At 39.0% G+C, this 20558-nt stretch overlaps 1 protein-coding gene across 1 annotated transcript; it reads right to left on the bottom strand.

Moving 5' to 3' along the window:
• Positions 1-1047: 1047 nt before the first annotated feature.
• Positions 1048-18527, bottom strand: DEPDC7 (DEP domain containing 7). Its single transcript, XM_012452297.2, has 9 exons — positions 18377-18527; positions 8342-8732; positions 6262-6389; positions 5239-5428; positions 3031-3242; positions 2136-2278; positions 1826-1951; positions 1651-1729; positions 1048-1366 (listed from the first exon to the last, which is right to left on the bottom strand). Exons 1-9 carry the CDS (start codon positions 18447-18449, stop codon positions 1173-1175), a joined length of 1536 nt encoding a protein of 511 aa, XP_012307720.2. The 5' UTR covers positions 18450-18527; the 3' UTR covers positions 1048-1172.
• Between the last annotated feature and the right edge of the window lie 2031 nt (positions 18528-20558).

Below are 20558 nucleotides of genomic sequence, written 5' to 3' on the forward strand. Positions count from 1 at the left end.
AGACAGACAAGAAGACAGAGGGGAAGGGTAGAAGGAGAAAGGAGAACTTTTTTTTTTTTTCTGAGATGAAGTCTCACTCTTGTCCCCCAGACTGGAGTGCAATGGCTCAATTTTGGTTCACTGTAACCTCTGCCTCCCAGGTGCAAGCGATTCTCCTGCCTCAGCCTCCCGTGTAGCTGGGATTACAGGCACCTGCCACCACACCCAACTAATTTTTGTATTTTTAATAGAGATGGGGTTTCACCATGTTGGCCAGGATGTTCTTGCAACACCTGACCTCAGGTGATCCGCCCAACTTGGCCTCCCAAAGCGCAGGGATTACCGGTGTGAGCCACCACAACCCGCCCAGATTTTTAGAGACCTAAACACATTAACCAACGGCAATTTATTATTTGGATGTCCATTTGAATAAAATCATTTGAGATCATCATCATATTTCAACACTAACTAGAAATCTGATATTTAGGAATTGTAGGTTTATGTGAATGACAATGGTGTTGTGGTTTAACATCCTTTTGGTCATACATACTGACATTTTATTTAAGAAACGATATCTGAAGTTTGCTGGGGTGAGGAAATGAGTGAGGGTATAGATTAAACAAGATTGGCCATGAGTTGGCAGCTGTCAATATTAGTTAATGGGTACAAGAAGAGTTCATTATTCTATTTTCCCCACTTTTATGTATGTTTGAAATTTTCCACAGTAAGATTAAAAAATGTTGAAGTTTTCAGAAGCATTAGGACAGTCTGATTTCTGATTTGTCTACAACTTAAGGTAATTAGCAAATTCTTTTTATCACAGCCTAAGCTTCTATCTTGCATCTTTAAGGATTACCTTTCAAAACACAAACACCACTCCTATTAACATGTAATTATCATTTTTACTGTTTAATACTTTCTTATATAAACATTGCAATGTCATATCATCTAAATTCCTATTTTGTTCTATAAAGCATTGACCACAGTATTTATAAATTAACTCACCTAAGGTAAGAACTTAAAAGTGATATACTATATGACTAATACTCAAGTTTCTGACACACAAAGTTATAAAAAAAAAATTTATTAAGTAGAGTTTATATTTAGAGCTTCCAAGCTTACAAATGTGATTGGATATTTAGGATACATAATTTATTCTTAAAATACACAACTTATATACAGACATTAAAAACTTAGTTTCCAAAATACTCAATAAAGATGTCTGGGTGACACTTATAGAATTGACCTAGCAATTTTTTCTTCTCTTTGGCAGAAAGTTTTGAATCCTCATCAATAGTTTTTAGTAAATTCAACAGCTCATCTTTGGTTGTCTTCTGTGTATTGCTGGAATAGTCACGTTGATCAATTCTCTGGCAATAAATATATCCTTAAAGTTTAAAAGTAAAAAGTTAAGTTAATGACTCAGTTCCTCAGAAAAATCAAGCAATATTCTTGTCTTTATGTTTTTCTTCCCCATTTTGTAATATGCACTGAAGATGGTAAACACTACTGACTTTCTAACTCTGGTCAAGTTGCTTAGTCTGAATAACTCTGAGGAGAATGTTTTAAATTTGGTTGAAATTAAAGTCCAACTACTTAGAGCAAAACATTTTCAAAAAACACCTGAAATTTGTCTTTGGAAGATCATGAAAATAATATTTCTCAGATTACCTGCATCTCTATTTGGATCTCTTCCATTCTGTATGGCCATAAGCTTAACACTTACTATTTTATGTAGAGTTCCAGGAATCTTAAGAAAAAGAAGGGACATAGGACATTACTCAAATGCGTTTTAATCTAATGATCTATTACATAAAGCTGAATTTAACTTCTTTCACAATTTTACCTTAAAAACATCTTTTTGATGATCCATTAAAAAGAGTACCAGAAGATCTGTTTTGCCTTTGGATAAATTTTTATTGTCAACAATAGCTTTCGAGAATATCCTTTTCACAACCATTCGGTTGTCACTCTATAAAAATAAATATATCCAATAGTATATATTTAAGAGACAAGTTTAGTATAAAAGGGAATATTAAATATTAATAGCTATTATCCATTTCAGCATACTTGATGCTGAAGATGGAATAATCTAATACTTAATCTATAAGTATTAAGGATATTAAATACAACTAACATTTAAACAAAAGACTTACTTCTTTTTGTAATTTAAACTCAGAAGGATGTGCTGCAACAGCCATGAAATATAGTAGTCTTCTAAATTCTTCTCTATTTTGGAAATCCAAAAGCTTTAGAAGGAGCTGAGTAGCTTCTAAAGCTATTTCTGTCTTCCCATTCACTTAAGCCAAAAGAAAAAACTGCTTTTAATTAACCAAATATGACTATATTAAAGGGAACAAAACTCAAGTTACAGTTTGAGCTAAAAAGTGCACTTATTCAAAATTATTTCCAAAAGCAAAAGCAAGACTAGGAATTAACAATGAATGGTCGATACCATAAAGGCAGCTTGTTCTCAAATTGGCAACTAACACCCTAAGTCCCTGTCATATAATATCTTCAGGCATTAAATCTAACTCTTAGCTCTGTGGATAAATTCCCATTCTGTTTTTCATTAATTCGGTACATTTGGGGGTATACCAAATGTACAATACTCAGGTATCCAACTCTACTTGAGAAAAATAGGAGGAATTTTCTGAAACCTCCAATTTGTTTCCAACAAATTATGTGGCTCATTGGTAAAGAGACAAAGCAGAGAGTCTGCCATTTTGAAGAGGCGGAAGGGGGAGTAGTGGTGGTGCTGGTAACTCTTCTAAAGAAGAGAATTGCTGCTTTATGCTTAAGCTTCTGGTGAATGAGAAAGAGCAGCATTATGCTCCTGGGTAATCAGAAGTTTCTGCATAACTTTAGAGCTTGTTAAAGCCTCTTTCCAAATGAGCCCTAGAAGTTTTTGAACAAACATACTTTCCATGAATTAATCCAGATCCATTCCCAGCTTGTAGTAGTACTATTTTGGTTAAGTTTGAGAACAACTAACTTTTTTCTTGTTTCCTCCAAAATGTAAATACTAGTATCTAATTAGATCTTACTTACCTAAGAGTTCTGCAATTCCATTATGAACGTCATATAAATGATTCAACAGAGGTTTCCTAGTACTGTAGTATCTGCCAATGGCATCAAACAGAAGTTCTTTCACTAAGTCTGTTCGGTCTGGTTGCTCAGGAAAGCTTCTGCTTATTTCTACCACCATCTGGTCTGGAAGGTATTCCAAACAGTCAATTGCTGCAGACAGCCACTCATCTTCCCTATAGGGGCGAGAGGAAGACTATTTAAAAAGCAAAGAATAACAAATATACACAAATACACACTAGTTATTTCAAGCTTGCCATCAGGATAAATTTCTACATGCTTAAGAGATGTATGGTTCTTTTTAATGTATAGCTAGATCATGTATCACATTTAAAAATTCAGCTTAATGTTTTATTTTTTCCTTTTTCATGAAAACAAACTCTCCACCACAATATAGAGGTGAAAAAGAGCATACAAATTCAGACTCTACTCTTCTCTTCACATTTACAATGGAGAAGAAACTCCAAGTTACTTGCTCAGGCCTCAGGCAGGGCTAGATCCCAGATCTAAGTGCTGGGTCAGTATTTCTCCAACACAGCGTTGCTTACTTCAGAGCTCTGTGTATTATCTATTAGCTCTCCCTTTAGCTAAGATAGAATAGAGGAAGGTAACATTTCAAAATAATTACATATCAGGCCTGGCGTGGTGGCTCACGCCTGTAATCCCAGCACTTTAAGGAGGCCAAGGCAGGTGGATCACCTGAGGTCAGGAGTTCGAGACCAGCCTGGCCAACATGGTGAAATCCCGTCTCTACTAAAAATGCAAAAATTAGCTCGGCGTGGTGGTGCGCCCTGTAATCCAAACTACTTGGGAGGCTGAGGTGGGAGAACTGCTTGAACCTGAGAGGCGGAGGCTGCAGTAAGCCAAGATCATGCCACTGCACTCTAGCCTGGGCAACAGAATGAGACCCCATCTCAAAAAAGAAACCAACAAAATAATTAAATATTATAATCTACAGTAAAATCTTGCTGGGTAACTTCAGAAACATGTTACATTTCAAGAAATAAAGTGGCAAACTTTTAATATTCAGTTTGTTTATATCTATCTGTCTGTCTCTCTATTGCCATGGACTCAGGACAGCTAATTCGGCCAGGTAAGGTATCTCAGGCAGGTCATTTTATAAGGCTTTAAAAGCTGCCTTTTGATAGTCAACTGTTTATAGTATTAACAGTTCTTTGGAACGTGAACTAGTGAAGTATTGAAAATGTAAGTTGTATTCCTTTCAAACATTTTCATCCCCTTAACTAGACTGGAACACTATCTGCTAAGGCAAAAATAATAAAAAATTAGGCTTGAAAAATCTGAGAACTTACTTTAACTTTTAATAATTTTTATAGAAGAGCCTCAAAGTTATGAGTAATACAGAACTCTTCCTTAAGGAAAAAAATTTTAATTCCTTTAGCACCTAAAGTTAAGCCTTCAAACCTTAGAATTTATTTTCAAGAGACCAGTAACTGAAAGTAAGAGTTAGCTTTCATTGTATTTTTTTTTTGCGATGAAGTCTCACTGTGTCACCCAGGCTACAGTGCAATGATCTCAGCTCACTGCAACCTTTGCCTCCGAATTCAACTGATTCTCCTGCCTCAGCCTCCCAAGTAATTGAGATTATGTGCCACCACACCTGGCTAATTTTCGTATTTTTAGTAGAGATGGGGTTTTACCATGTTGGCCAGGCTGGCCTTGAACTCCTGACCTTAGTTGATTGGCCCACCTTGGCTTCCCAAAGTGCTGGGATTACAGGTGTGGGCCACCACACCTGGCCTCACTGCATTTAATACAACTAGTTAACAAAATACATATGTAACAGGCATTCTAGATATGTAGTCAAAGGATCTCAAGAATCTGTCAAATCTGTTTCTATTCTTCCAGGTCCCTTTGAGGAATCTTAAGAGACCAGACAGCTCTACATTTTAACAAAGAAAAGAAGCTAAAGCACAATCATTGTCTTCACTTAATGTGGAAGTTACATGCGAAACAAAAATGAATATGAAAAATGAAACAAATCTTTTTCTAATTTTGACTAATGTAATTTTATTCTTCACATTCTCAAATACTGATAATATCAACTAACAATGCATATCTGATCCTATAAAAATAGAACAGATTATCTTAAAATCATTATCTCAATCCACGTACAAACACACTCAAATTATTATATGTATTTCCACATACTGAGAGTCACTATAAGCCTTGAGAATCCCTCGATCCAGATAGTTACTGCTGTTGACCATGTCGGACTGCCTCTTAGATTGAGGAACTTTAGGTACAACCTCTTGCTGTTTGAGTAAGGAGTCAAGAAGTGGAAGGTCTACAAGTTGCAGTAGACGCCCAATTGTTTCTTCTTGCCATACTTCATTAATAACTACACAGGAAAAATTACAAGGTGAAAAGTAACAATTAATAGTTACTATATACTCACCACAATATTTTTCTAAGCAGGTCTAAGCTAGTAAATTTGTGGCCAAAAAGAAAGAAAAAGTCAACCTTATGAAGTGCTTTCTTATAACAAAGTAAAACAATCCAAGATTTGTTTAGAGTTTAGGAGAACAGGCTTTGGACAACAGGAATTCTTTTCATTCTTTGTACTGTAAAAAGCAATCTGTCAGAGATAAGAGATCAAGTCATATAACATGTTAATAAGGACTTTGGAAGAAAGAATGATTCATTCAAGCTAAAAACTTGTTTGAAACCATTGGCTGCAGATTATTCCACTCAGGGTTTCCACAACTGGAATGGGGGAAAGAAGGTGGAAATCAAAGTCATTAAACTATATTCCACTACCACAAACACGGAAGAACCAAAGAATTCTGTTAATGTTTTAATGTAATTTTCAAATTTTATTTGACCCAATAAAATCTTAGGAAAAGAAATAACTTGTGAAAAATTTCATGTTTAAGAAAGGAAAAAAAAAATATCTGAGAGCATATTTTCAATACAAATCTGCATGCAAAACATCTCAGATCTGAACCTTTGCCAGCTGATCGGACAAAAGTCAGTGTTCAAGAGTTGTAACACTGATCTATTTGTTAAAGATAAAAGACTTCTGTTAAAATTGAACATAAACAGCTTTAATACAGAGTGTACTCTTTCTCTGTACTTTGAATATTTAAATTCTAATAAAGGTTAAGATTTTAAAATTTTAAATAACTTTGAAGTTAGTCTTCTACTTCTTACTTTGTTTCATCTTTAACTTACCTTGTGGAGATAAGGTTGCAAAGATATTTACATGAGGGGAGCTGGCAGGCTTTAAACTCAGATTTTCCCATAGATCCTCTAAACTGGCTGATTTGATATCGGATGACTTAAATAATGCATCTGCATACCTAAAATGAATTCATTTCAGAAATGAACATTTACTAAGCCCACAGAAATATTTTAGTATTTGAGAGCTAAGAGTTTCTGCAGAGTTATGCATTTCAGAGCAAAACCACAACAAATGCAAATTCTAAGAGTGGAATAAAATATGAAAACACCCACCTTCTTACTCAAGCATAAACCTATTTTGTTCTCCTTTAAACATTTTCTTAGATTTATGTAATTCAATGACTAAAATCTTAGTCACCAGTTTAAAAATGTGATCAAACATAAGCGAACTTCATTATTTGTACTGGTTTTATCAGTTATCTCTTTCTGGGGCATTCTTTGGTGGACAATGCTTACAGTTTTCTAAATACAGATCTATAGCCCTTTACCTGCAATTCTGAAACCCAAAAAGCTTTGAAAATCAAGTTTATTTAGAGTTCATATTGTGACAAAACCTGTCCCGAAACTGTCAGCTTTTATTTATCCCGGTTAGTATATTCTTTTGTTTACCACAGAAATATCATTATGCTTGATTACCAGATGCTGTCCCAGATGCCTGTAGGGGTGTTGAACCATATATATGCACAAGGTAACTTTTCTAAATGATCCGAAGTTCCAAATTCCTAAATGCATCTTGTCCTAAGGATTTCATTTAAAGTGTGTGGACCTGCATGTGAAAGTGTTAACTGTGACTTTACCTTATCCTCATGTTTCCTTTCTATACATAGAGGTACATTTAATCATGTTTTAGATTGGGTTAAAAATATGTAAAAATGGGGTTGGGCGCAGTGGCTCATGCCTATAATCCCAGCACTTTGGGAGGCCAGGGCAGGCGGATCACCTGAGGTTGGGAGTTCGAGACCAGCCTGACCAACGTGGAGAAACCCTGTCTCTATTAAAAATTCAAAATTAGCCAGGCGTGGTGGTGCATGCCTGTAATCCCAGCTACTCGGGAGGCTGAGGCAGGAGAATCGCTTGAACCCGGGAGGTAGAGGTTGCGGTGAGCCAAGATCGCACCATTGTACTCCAGCCTGGACAATAAGAGAAAAACTCTGTCTCAAAAAAAAAAAAATGTAAGAATGGGTCAGGTGCTGTGGCTTACGCTTGTAATTCCAACACTTGAGGAGGATCACTTGAGCCCAGGAGTTTGAGACCAGCCTGGGCAACATAATAATGGGACTCTGTCTCTACAGAAAAAAAGAAAAAAAAATTAGCCGCATGGTGGTGCATGCCTGTAGTCCCAGCTACTGGGAGGCTAGGGTGGGAGGATCGCTTGAGCCCAGGAGGCAGAGGTTGCAGTGAGTTGAGATCACACCACTGCACTCCAGTCTGGGTAACAGAGTAAGACTCTGTCTCAAATATATATATATATATATATATATATATGCATGCACACATACACAGACACAGACAAATATTTGAAAATGAATACATTAAAATTCTGACTTTAGGTCAGATCTGAATTATAAGAGCTTCAATTATACCTCTGTGTCACCCCTGCACAGTTTAGCTGAGGGTAACAAAGGGGAAAAGGTAAAGTTGGTTTACTTCACAAGTAGCTGTAAGTTCATTATGCACTTATCACCACATCCATTTCAATCACTGGATTCCACAATTCTGTTTCCCCAGTTTTCCTTTAAATGATTCCTTCTTCCCTCCCAATGCAATCTGGGTTTCTCTCTGCCTGCCTTCGCTGTGTTCTCATGCCACTTGGTACGAGAACATTTTTTACACTGTAACTATAACCTGAAGCAGGCAAATCAAAGTGTGTTGACTGCTTCTGCTAAATACGACTAGGAGAAACCCAATAAAGTTAACAAAATTTCATTGCACTTTATCAAATTTACCCACAGACCCATATTTTAGCCACATTTAATGCTAAAAATGTAAATATAAAGTCAGTCGACATCTCATAAAAAGGTAGACAAAACCTTGCCAATATCCCCGTGATACTCTAACATTATATACTAACCTGGAAGGTGAATACAGTTTGTTCTCTTTGCCTAACTCACTGTCTTGTTTAGGTATTGTTGTGAATCTATAAAGGCTGGAACTACTATCTTCAAATGTAGGTCTTTTGTCTTTTCCAAAGACTTTGGTTGGAACTGCTTCAAATACTTTGTAGTCCATAAGTGCCTGACACACTCTAACCACTTTGGCCCGAGGAATATCTACATCACCAAAATACTTATTCTGAAGTAGGTGAGAAAAAATGACATCCACAGCTTCTGAACCAACAAAGCAGTCATTGTGTCGTTTTAAACGGTGCCTTCGTTTTTTCACTTCCACTTGTGTTTGAAGAGTATTTATGATGCTGCTCCATACATATGTGGCTCCAAATGGCTTCTGAGCTACACTGAAACCTAGAAGGAGAAAAATCATAGAGAAACTGGGATTTAGTACCTTGTTAATTTGTAGTAAGGTCTAAGCAATCCTTAGGTAAAAACGTAGTAATGTCCAAAGTTATTGATAAAAAGCAATTATGAGAGTTGCTTATAGACATACTGTTATTAATAGCAATTCATTAAAAAAAATCAGAACTTATTATATACTAAATACTGTTCTATGTGCTAAGATACAACAGTAAGCAAAGTAAGATCTCTGTTCTCAGGAACTTAAGACTTTGTAGGAAGATACAGATAATCCATATGTGTTAGATCAGTACTAAGAAGAAATACAAAGCTGGATAAGATAAGGAATGCTATTTTAAATGGGATGTCAGGAAAGACCTGTGTGATAAGGTTATACCTGAGCGGAAACTCAAGTAAAACCAAGAAGCAAGGAGCAAGCTGTGTAGACATCTGGGGAAAAGCAGGGAAAACAGAAAGAGCAAATGCCCTGAGGTGGGAGTGTGCTCCATAGGATAGGAAGGAGGTCAGCACAGCCAGAGTGGTATGGGGAGGGAGAGAAGAACAGTTAGTTAGATCAAGGTGGGAGTAGGGCTGGGGTTTGAGAATGGGAGTTAGGAGGACACATCAACTAGGACCTGTGGCAGTTACCAGTTATGTACAAGAATTCTATTATGTGCCTTATAAATTGTCTAATCTTCAATAGCAACCTATGAGGTATGTATTGTTTCCATTTGAGAGACGGAAAACAGAATCACAGAGGTTACATGTCACTTCCAGATATTATATTCAAAGAGGTAGTACTGGGACTTGGCTCATGTTTTAGATAACTTCGAAGTACTTATGAGTCACACATATACATACCACACACACACGTACACACACAGAGTCATGCACCACAAAACATTTCTGTCAACAATGGGCCACATATAACAGTGGTCCTATACAATTATAATGGAACTTAAAATTTCCTGCTCCTATCTCTTGCTGTACCTTTTCTATGTTTGGATACACAAGTACTTATCATTGTGTTACAATTGTCTACAGCATTCAGTACACTCCGCAGGTCTATAGCCAAGGAGCAACAGGCTATACCACATAGCCTAGGTGTGTAGTAGGCTGTACCATCAAGGTCTGTGGAAGTACACACTATGATATTTGCACAACAGTGAAACTGCCTGGCAATACATTTCTCAAAGCATATCCCCGTCATTACGCTATGCATGACTGTATACACGCATAGACACACAATCATTGCAGGAATAAACTAGTATTTTTAAAGTCTCCTATTACCCAGGCGTATTAGTTAAATATACTTTGTATGAAGGGTAAAGTAACAATTTGGTTCCTGCCCTATAGGATCTTATGACCTACTGTAAAGATAGAATAGGCACAGAAGTAAATCAAGATTTTTGCCAAACACAAAGGTGAAAAAAACTTTCAAAAATATCCTTATATTTTTCATCATTGTAATTAATAGATATTTGGCAATGAACAGGTCTTAGGTTTTTGTAAACTGATGGAACGAACTCTAGCGAATCACCCACCTGGTGCTGGCTGGCTGTCTCTTTACATAAAGAGTATAACCTTTAATGTGTTACACTTTTCAGTGATCCTCTGAAAATTCAGCAGTCCTAATTTAAGCCCCCATTTATGTTAAGTATATTACTTCCTTTATTTTTAGGATATTTTGGGAGAGAAGTTAAAGTTATTACTTCCTTTAAGATAGTCTAAAAAAGAAGATCATATGCATGAGTACAATGGTAAGGAAAACAGGGAATTATAATTAAAGAAATTTCTACTTGAAATTATCTTCCTACTTTTTTAGGCAAAATAGAATGTGTAAGAAGATGAAAGCATAAGATAAGCTTCTGAAGGACATTAAAACTCCTCTTACAACCTGGTCAACAAGGTGAAACCCCTTCTCTACTAAAAATACAAAAATTAGCTGGGCGTGGTGGCAGGTGCCTGTAATCCTAGCTACTTGGGAGGCTGAGGCAGAGAATTGCTTGAACCCGGGAGGTGGAGGTTGCAGTGAGCCAAGATCACACCACTGCACTCCAGTCTGGGTGACAAAGCGAGACTTCTAAAAACTCCTCTTAATGCACTAGAGCCATAAGTTTTAAGTGGGTAATTTGAAATTCATCTCTTACGTTGCAATAAATACAAGGAGTACACTGAACCACTACATTGTTTTCATTGGTAGCATAATTCTGTAGCTTCTAGCAATTTAAACATCTTTATTCTATAGCTGCTAGCAATTTAAACATCTTTACAGTGAAAATAACACACACACAAACACACAGCCCTTTATTGTTTATTTGTATATTTCTAATACCAAAAATAGATGGGTAATTTACCACCTCCCCATTATTATAATGTTGGTTTAAAATGATCAGCAAGATTAATTGTCAAAACTGTGTTTTAAATTTGAAGATATTTCATATGCCAGTACTAAACAAAGATGGAAGTAATTGTTGCCAGTCTTCCAAATATAATGTGAGCTGTTTCAGGAACTGAATTATGGAGAATTGACTAGATGAATAAAGCTGGAATTAGATTTACTACTGGTATAGTATTTAGTCTCTGTTGAACAGAGCAAGAATGAGGCATTTAATGGAATCTCAAAGTCAGTCCAGGTTATTCCTGGTATCCAGAACTCAGGAGTAGTTGTACTGTTTCCAGCCACAATGCCTAAACATTGTTAGCGACTAATATTCTTAACTGCCTAAAATACCAGAGATCATAAATAAGATTTAAACAATTTCTGCTTAACTTTTCAAATCTTTATTATTCATAGCTAACATCTGAGTATTTACACTATGACAGGTTCTGTCTTCCCTCATTTAGTTCTGATAAGCTTCTCTGCAAAATGATTAATAATCCTATTTTGAAGAAACTGAGGCTCAGTGAGTTAAACCTGCACTCAGTTAGACAGCTAATAAATATATACTTGTTGTTCCCAGTACTTAAATACAAATACATGAAAAGTCAGCCACCAGATAAGTTGTTTAAGCATTAACCTTTCGTTGGAAACTTGGATTAAGTGAACAGCTTTAAGAGAGCCAAGAGATAAAACGAATTCTAAGAACCCTTAACTAAGCTATTTAAAAATAGTCACTACTCCTAAAATAAGGCAGGATATCATAAAATGTGTAATAAATACTACCACAGTACATACACAGGGGTAAGACAGGAAAAGGAAGACATGCAAGATTCAAACTTAGATCAGACTCCTTTTAAGTACCAATGAGACAGACTTTTGGGCTTGTGACAGATAATATAAAGATGAAACACATTAAGACATAACACTTTTGCTACAAGTGGGTTAGCATACAAATCCTAAATGATAAGGCTGAGTCAGTTTTTTTTTTTTTTTTTTTTTTTTTTTTAGATGGAATCTTGCTCTGTCACCCAGGCTGGAGTGCAGTGGCACGATCTTAGCTCACTGCAACCTCTACCTCCCAGGTTCAAGCAATTCCCTGCCTCAGCCTCCTGAGTAGCTGAGATTACAGGTGCACGCCACCATGCCTAGCTTATTTTCATATTTTTAGTAGAGATGGGGTTTCACCATCTTGGCCAGGCTGATCTTGAACTCATGACCTCGTGATCCACCCGCCTCAGCCTCCCAAAGTCCTGGGATTACAGGCATGGGCCACTGCACCTAGCCAGCTGAGTCATTTATTAATTACAGACCACTAAGACAGCTGAAGAGGGTGATGAGAGAGGGGATATTTGGCCTCAATGAGTAGAAAGGGCTAATCCTCACAGAGGAATTAAGAGGTAAAGAATAAATTTCCTCATATTAACTTGTGGGAAATCAGGAGGTTTTACAGGTTGGATAACACTGTATAAAAGATTAAAGAACTGGTTAGAGCAGAATAGTAGGCATTTGTGAACCACACGTTTCCAGAGTCCTCTAGGCATGATACAATACAGCCCTCCAGACCCCCTCTGTTCTCACTGACCATTAATTCCCAACCATTGCATCCTGGGATACTTCCCTTCAAGCATCACCACCCACAGACCCAAACTAGCTCATGTTCATACAGATGCTTTCATATACAACATACCCTGGACTTGACAAGTAAATGTGCCAAAGCCCATACCAGGATAACCTGCTTTTTAAAATGCTGACTTCACCAGTTGAACAAACATCCCTCACATGTTGGTTTTAAACTTATTTATCATCATCTAAAATCTGAGATGAATATTGGGATAGCAGATCACGGCCCAGTAAAATGACTTACTGTGATTTCTAAACAGGATTTAAGAGACCAGAAATAGACAATGAATGTTTTTTAAATCTTGCAATCAGAATTAAGGGTTCAACTTGTCCTCAAAGCTCACTTTCATATGAGCTAAACAACCATTTAAAATCCATCACTATCTAAATCTTGATGCTTCCTTACTTACATTTGGTCAAGTATTTTCTAAAAGCATCATGACAAATGGAGTCAAAGAGTTTAGAGATCAACTGTAAAAACTCTGGATAAGAGACAATCTCTGTAAGTAAGTTTCTTCATCTACTGATAGTGGAACACAATATTTTAGGTTAGTTTCAGGTCTAAATAGAGATCAGCTGTAAAAATTCTGCATGAGAGACAATCTCTGTAAGTAGCTTTCTTTATCTACTGATAAAATAGTTGAACACAGTATTTTAGGTTAGTTTCAGGTCAAAACTGCCAGGCCAGGCACAGTGGCTCACTCCTCTAATCCCAGGACTTTGGGAGGCCACAGTGGGAAGATTGCTTGAGGTCAGGAATTTGAGGTTACAGTGGGCTAAGACTGCATCACTGCACTCCAGTCTGGGTGACAGAGACTCTGTCTTTAAATAAACTGCCGACTATAGGAATGTAAAGACTGAAATTGTATGTCCTCCATTTAGGTAAGGACACTGAATACCTAATATGGCAGACCTATAGGCAAGAAAGGAAGCATACAGACAAATCTGACCCTACCAGATATAAAATTTTTTGGAAGGTTGCCTAATGAGGCTTAGAAATCATTTCATTACCTAACATACAACACATGGTCTTATGCACTATATAAATCTAGGTTAACCATATATTTTGTTGTACTTTAGGTTCTGGGGTATATGTGCAGAACATGCAGGACTGTTGCATAGGTACATACATGGAAATGTGGTTTGCTGCCTCCATCCCTTAATAACTTCATTTTTCAAGCAGTCTCATCCTTATTTGCTTGCAAACAATAGCTATTTTTCAAAAGCTGCCCTTCACGTGTATTTGAACACTACCAAAAAAAAAAGCTTACCAATAATAAAAGTTAAACTTCTAAGATAATATTGAACACTTATATATGTGTGTGTAGTACTAGTAATAATCATCTTCACTTCTAAGAATTCACACTATATAATCAAGTTATAATAATTCCCTAAAAATTTCAGGAAATTACATTTACCCAAAAATTAGGGATAATCAGCATCAACCATAATCTATCCTGTCAGCAACTCTAGTCCTACTATGAAAACCTATCCAAAGGGAAAACAATTGTATAATCACTTCAAATAGTGAGATTATATTAAATCTTTAGAAGTAGATCAATATACACATTATAAAATTGGATCCCAATGTAAGGTAAACATACACATAGAATTACTAAAACACACTACCTCTTAATGAACATAAAACAATTTTGTTTTCATTCTTAGGCTTTAGACTGGACTTTTAAAAAAAAAAAAAGGGAACTGAATCCAGATAGCTGATGTTTTTCCGTAAAACTTTGTTAGCTAGTGCCTGATTTCTTTCAGATTTTCTTACAGTTTATAGAGGTTTAAATTATTTAATTGCCTTACAGATTGCCTCAATATAATACAATTGGTTAGTCAATATTTGTTAGTTGTTGATTATTGCCAACTACTAAAAATCTGTTCTTTTCTTTTTTTGAGACAAAGTCTTGCTGTGTCGTCCAGGCTGGAGTGCAGTGGTGTGATCTTGGCTCACTACAACCTCCGCCTCCTGGGTTCAAGCGATTCTCCTGCTTCAACATCCTGAGCAGCTGGGAATACAGGTGTATGCCACCACACCCAGATAATTTTTGGATTTTTAGTAGAGATAGGGTTTCATCATGTTGACCAGGTTGGTCTCAAACTCCTGGCCTTGGATGATCCACCCGCCTCAACCTCCCAAAGTGCTGGCATTACAGGTGTGAGCCACTACACCCCACTCATAAAAAACATTTTTAAACAAAGTTTAACCCAGTGGTTTTCAGTGGGTGTTTATACCCCCCACACGGCATGTATGGAGACATTTTTGATTGTCACAATGAATGTGGGTACTCCTGGCATCTCGTGGGTAGAGGCCAGGGATGCTACTAAACATCCTACAATGCACAGACAGCCCCCACTACAAAGAAAACATCTATAGTGCCAAGGTTAAGAAACCTTGGGTTGACTGAAGACTGTTCAGACATGGAAACTTGTGCTAATGCAAGAGACAGTGCTAGGTGCTGTGACTACAAAGAGTTAGATTAACAGTGTGGACTCTGCAGTCCCAGGGACCTGAGTTCCATCACTGGGTCCATCATTTACTGATAACACAATCTTGGGCAAACTGCCTAACTTTTCTATTGCAAAACAGAGCTAACTCCACTTCTCTCACTCACTGTGAAGATCATGAGACAATATGTTAATGTGTCTAGCAAAATGCCCAGAAATTAACAGATGTATCACTAAAAACAAAAGGAGGAAACTGTCACAGTCTAGAAGAGTCTAAGGAAACCTGACAACTCAAGGTAATATAGTATCTTGGATGAGATCCTGGAAGACATTAGGCAAACACCAAGGAAATCTAAGTGTGGACTTCAGTTAATAATTATATGTATCAATATTGGTTCATTAATTATGACAAATGGACCATACTATCCTCAACCTTAGGAGTTTACCTTTTACCTACTCCTACTACCTGGATGATAATGTCAATCTCTGAACAGTATTCAATCACATAAAGGCCACCAGGAGTTGAGAAGACAAGATGTGGCACATACCAGGGGATTTAACTTTTCATCGGAAAATAACAAATCTATAAATCCTAAATCACTTAGGATTTAAGAGAATTTTAAGAAATACTTGTTTTTTTTTCAAAAGAGGTTTTAAAATATTACTCATAGAATTGTCAAGACAACAAAGAAAAAGGACATTTGTTGGACAGTAACCAAAACCTCATGAAAATAATAGATAAATGTAAAGAGAATTGTGTTTATCGTGTTAAAACTGGACAGTGGTGACTGAGTGGAAAAATTTCCTATACTATGATCCCAAGATTGCAACACTTTTACTGGATATTGGTTCTGGTAGTCCAAAGTTTATTTTCCTGCTAGTTGGCATTAGAGGCATCATGCTGAAGACTGTGATTGCCTCTAAAAAGAAGGATGCAGGTAGGTAAAAGAAGTCTCTACAAACAAGAAAAATTGAAAATATCTATGAGAATTATCAACAAAAGCAGACATTAGTCCCTGCTTTAATTCACACAGATTAATGAGACAGCATATGGGAAGTACTTTGAGCTCCCTGGAAAAGTGATACCAGGCAAACTCAAAGAATTAGGTTACAGTATAAAGGGATAACAGGGTAACAGACCACTTTCTTGTTTGTCACATTAAAAGACAAGTGTCTTTGATGTACTGGCCGAAGACTGGCATATAGATCTCATTTCTTGTACATAAATCAGGTCCTTGGTCATTAGAGCCCCTTTGAGGTAATGGAGAGCTACTAATCGGTGGAGAAACAAAAGTATGAAGCTGCCTGCCAGAGCACACAGAAAAAGAACGGCCAGGGACCAAGAACAGTGTGCTACCATTACTTGGCTCACTGGGACTATGACAAGACAACTAAAGGGTGAAAGAAAGACTAACAAACGTTACCAGGTTGGGATTCCAGCAATAGCAAGCAAAACGAATGAGAACAGCAGCGGGCCCCTCACTGTCCACTGCAGCTGGTGTGCGGAGGACAGTGGTTTTTTTTTTTTCCCCTTCTACTCCTGATAACTAGCACTTCAAATCTTTGAGAGTCATCTACTTGATTTCTGAATACATATTCCCTTACATCATCTAAGAACCTGTTCCCAAATGCCCAAACACCCAGAATTTCAGCTATTAGAGAAGACAGGATATCATGTTTTTATTTTAAGCAGGTGACATTGGGAATTTCTTTCACTTTAACTTTTCATCAGTAAATAACAAATCTATAAATCCTAAATCACTTAGGATTTAAGAGAATTTTAAGATTTTTTTTCAAAAGAGGTTTTAAAATATTACTCACAGAATTGTCAGGACAACAAAGAAAAAGGACATTTGTTGGACAGTAACCAAAACCTCATGAAAATAGATAAATGTAAAGAGAATTGTGTTTATGGTGTTAAAACTGGACAGCTGTGACTGGGTGGAAAAAGATTTCTCAAGACTGTTCTCAATATCATTTGGTTTTAAATTCCCAAAGGTCTTAGTATTTGTCTTTTCACAACATAAATCAAAGAGATTCTCAATGTGGCCACCATGCTTATCTGAATCCTTTACATGGGAGCAGACAAAGGTCAATATTATGTTTCTTAGAAAAGAACAAGTGAAAATGGTTCTCTATCACAATCTATCATTAGCATTTTGAAGATTAAAAGGAGCATTAGTCAGCAAGTCAACCACAAGAGTAGGACCACTGAGATGCACCCTTTAGACCCAGAGGAAGGAATCACAGTTTCACTGGTTGGTGTTTTTTTTTAAAAATGAAAGGCTTTTGTCAGAAAGGGAACCAATTTCTATGACACCCCAGACTGGAGCTCCAGAAAGGGGAAAAGGTTGTAACTTAACAAAAAGAAAAAAGCCAAGTGTTATCTGAGCATCTTAACAGTTATGAGTCACCCCTATTAACTGAGTTGTAAGTCTGCTATAACCAGCATTTTACAAGTGATCATCCGATTCTGTTGAAGTGTTTGAACATTTGAAGAAACCAGGATCCTAAATCAACTGCCCCCAAAAGACACGAGTAAGCTGGTGGCAGAATTTGCCAACTTCTCTCCTAATTTCATGTAACTTTTTTTTAAGTCAAAAACTTCTATTCACTAAAATACTGCTTATACATAAAGTATTAATAAATACCTTTTATGCCAAATTCCTGCAGATAGAACTCACATAAACCTCTCATACCTCCCAGGAAGAGTCTGGGGAGACAAGCTGACTCTTGACTCCTAGCAGTCTGGAGAACAAAGTGGGGAAGGGAGGCGCTCGGCCCCTGGCCGTACTGTGCAGTCAAGGTTTGTGGTTCAGACAGGGAGCAAAGAGCTACACAAATTCCAGATACCACACTTGTCGCCGGCAGCACCGCGGAGCACATCCCGGAGCTCCCCGGCGGGTGCCTGGCACGTTAGCGGGCGCACAGACTAACGCGCGGTCAAGTTGGGAGTTTGAGAAAAAGCTGGGCTGTGCGGGCAGGGTCTGCCGCCTGCAGCGCACCAGCCAGAGAGAAACCCATCCGCCCGCTCGGCCGGGGCGCTAGTCAAGTGGTCGCAGCTGTGCGGGGCTCGCGCAGCCAGTCGTTGCCGGGCGCAGGCGGCCGAACGCCCCAAGCCGCCCGCCCCGCGCCTGAACCCAGCCCACGCACCCCAGCCCGCCCTGCGCCGTCCCGGGCGGGGGTCCTCGGCACCTACCGGGAGGCCTGTGCGCGGGGCTGTGGAAAGCCGAGAGGTTCAGCGCTGCAGCCTTCTCCCGCACCGTGGCCATGACCTCGCCCCCCTACGCCGACTTCTCCAACAGCTTCACCGCGCTCTGAACGCCAGCGCCGCGGCCGCCTGTTAACTGGGCGGGGGCGGGGCTCCCTGCAGGCCCCGCCCGCGCTGCCGGTCACGTGTCTCCCTGGCAGCCACTGAACGTAGCCCGCGGCGCCAGCGATCCAAGTTACCTCAGGCGCGACGCCACGCGAGCGGTGGAGGGGGAGAGAGCGGTTCCCTGGGCCAGCACCACGCGGCCTGGGGCTCACACCAGCGGGGTTCGAACCGCAGCCTGCCGCAGATTAACTGGGGGACCAGGCTCAGGCTGGGCGCGGTGGCTCATGCCTGTAATACCAGTACTTTGGGAGGCCTATGCGGGCGGAGCGCCTGAGGGCAGGAGTTCGAGACCAGCCTGGCCAACATGGTGAAACCCCGTCTCTACTAAAAATACAAAAATTAGCCGGGCTTGGTGGCGGGCGCCTGTAATCCTAGCTACTTGGGAGGCCCAGGCACAAGAATCGCTTGAACCCGGGAGGTGGAGGTTGCAGAGAGTCAAGATCACACCACTGCACTCCAGCCTGGGCGACAGAGTGAGACTCTGTCTCAAAAAAAAAAAAAGAAAGAAGAGAGAGAGAAAAGAAAGAAAGAGAAAGAGAGAAAAGAAAGAGAAAGAAAAGAAAAAGAAAGGAAAGAAAAGAAAGAAAAAAGAAGAAAGAGAAGTCGGCGACCTGGCAAGCTGCCTAACTGCTCTGTGTTCTCACCTGTGATGCGGCGGTAGGTGTAGTACCTGCTTCACTGAGGTGTTTGTTTTTTAATAAGGTTTATAGGAACCAATTCAGGTTCAGCATTTAGTAACTGAGTCCGGAATACAAGTGCTTAAAATTATGTCATAGTAATAATAATCATCATCATCGAGTTTTTCTGACATCCTTCCCTGTAGAGAACAAATAAATCGTATGTGGCCCAGGGGAGCAATGTCTAGAGGTCACAGGAGGGCAGCAACAAAAAAACCTGAGACTGGCTGTCAGAAAATGTGTGCTGTCTCCAAAGAAACTGTGGGGTCGGGTGGGTAGGGACAGTTTGCTGCCATTGGAGTGAAGGTGGGGAGAGAAAAGGAGGAAGGACTGTTAATGGGACACGTCTGAGGCACTTGGAAGTTGAAGCCAGGGAATCCAGGGATCCAGTGCTGGATACCTCTGAAAGGACGAGTGGTCTTAGAGACCAGTAATCCAATTTCCAGATACTTGCCCGTTTTTTTTTTCAAGTTTGGGAATTTTGCAATCATTTTCAAAATGATTATCACGTCTTCTTAGAAGAAGGATGCTTATGTGATTTAGGTGTAAATTAGAACGGTGTTTAGGTGGGAGTTCATTATTTTGCTTATTGGAAAGAGCTTCTACATGGGGTTGTTTCAGAGAATACATAGAAGCTGTGCCCTTAGGGACCTGGGTTGTAGGCCCCACCCGCGCTGCTGGTCACGTGTTCAAGCGTTCAAGACCTGCCTGGCCAAGATGGCGAAACCCCGTCTTTACTAAAAATACAAAACTTAGCCGGACATGGTGGCAGGTGCCTGTAATCTTAGCTACTAAGGAGGCCGAGGCAGGAGAATCGCTTGAGTCTGGGAGGCGGAAGTTGCAGCGAGCCAAGATCATGCCTGCACTCCAGCCTGTGCAACAGTGAGACTCCATCTCAAAAAAGAAAAAAAAAGGTTGCCAACTGGTTGGCAACTTTTTTTATGTGCCCCCTTCCCCTAATGGTAGTAAAACCTTGCTTCACTTCTGTTTAAAGATTTTCTTTGGCCGGGCGCGGTGGCTCAAGCCTGTAATCCCAGCACTTTGGGAGGCCGAGGCGGGTGGATCACGAGGTCAAGAGATCGAGACCATCCTGGTCAACATGGTGAAACCCCGTCTCTACTAATACAAAAAATTAGCTGGGCACGGTGGCGCGTGCCTGTAATCCCAGCTACTCAGGAGGCTGAGGCAGGAGAATTGCCTGAACCCAGGAGGCGGAGGTTGCGGTGAGCCGAGATCGCGCCATTGCACTCCAGCCTGGGTATCAAGAGCGAAACTCCGTCTCAAAAAAAAAAAAAAAAAAAAAAAAAAGATTTTCTTTGTAATCTCAA

This window comes from Aotus nancymaae, unplaced genomic scaffold (genome assembly GCF_030222135.1).
Source record: "Aotus nancymaae isolate 86718 unplaced genomic scaffold, 86718_ANA_hifiasm-v0.15.2.pri h1tg000059l, whole genome shotgun sequence".
NCBI classification, from domain to species: Eukaryota; Metazoa; Chordata; class Mammalia; order Primates; family Aotidae; genus Aotus; species Aotus nancymaae.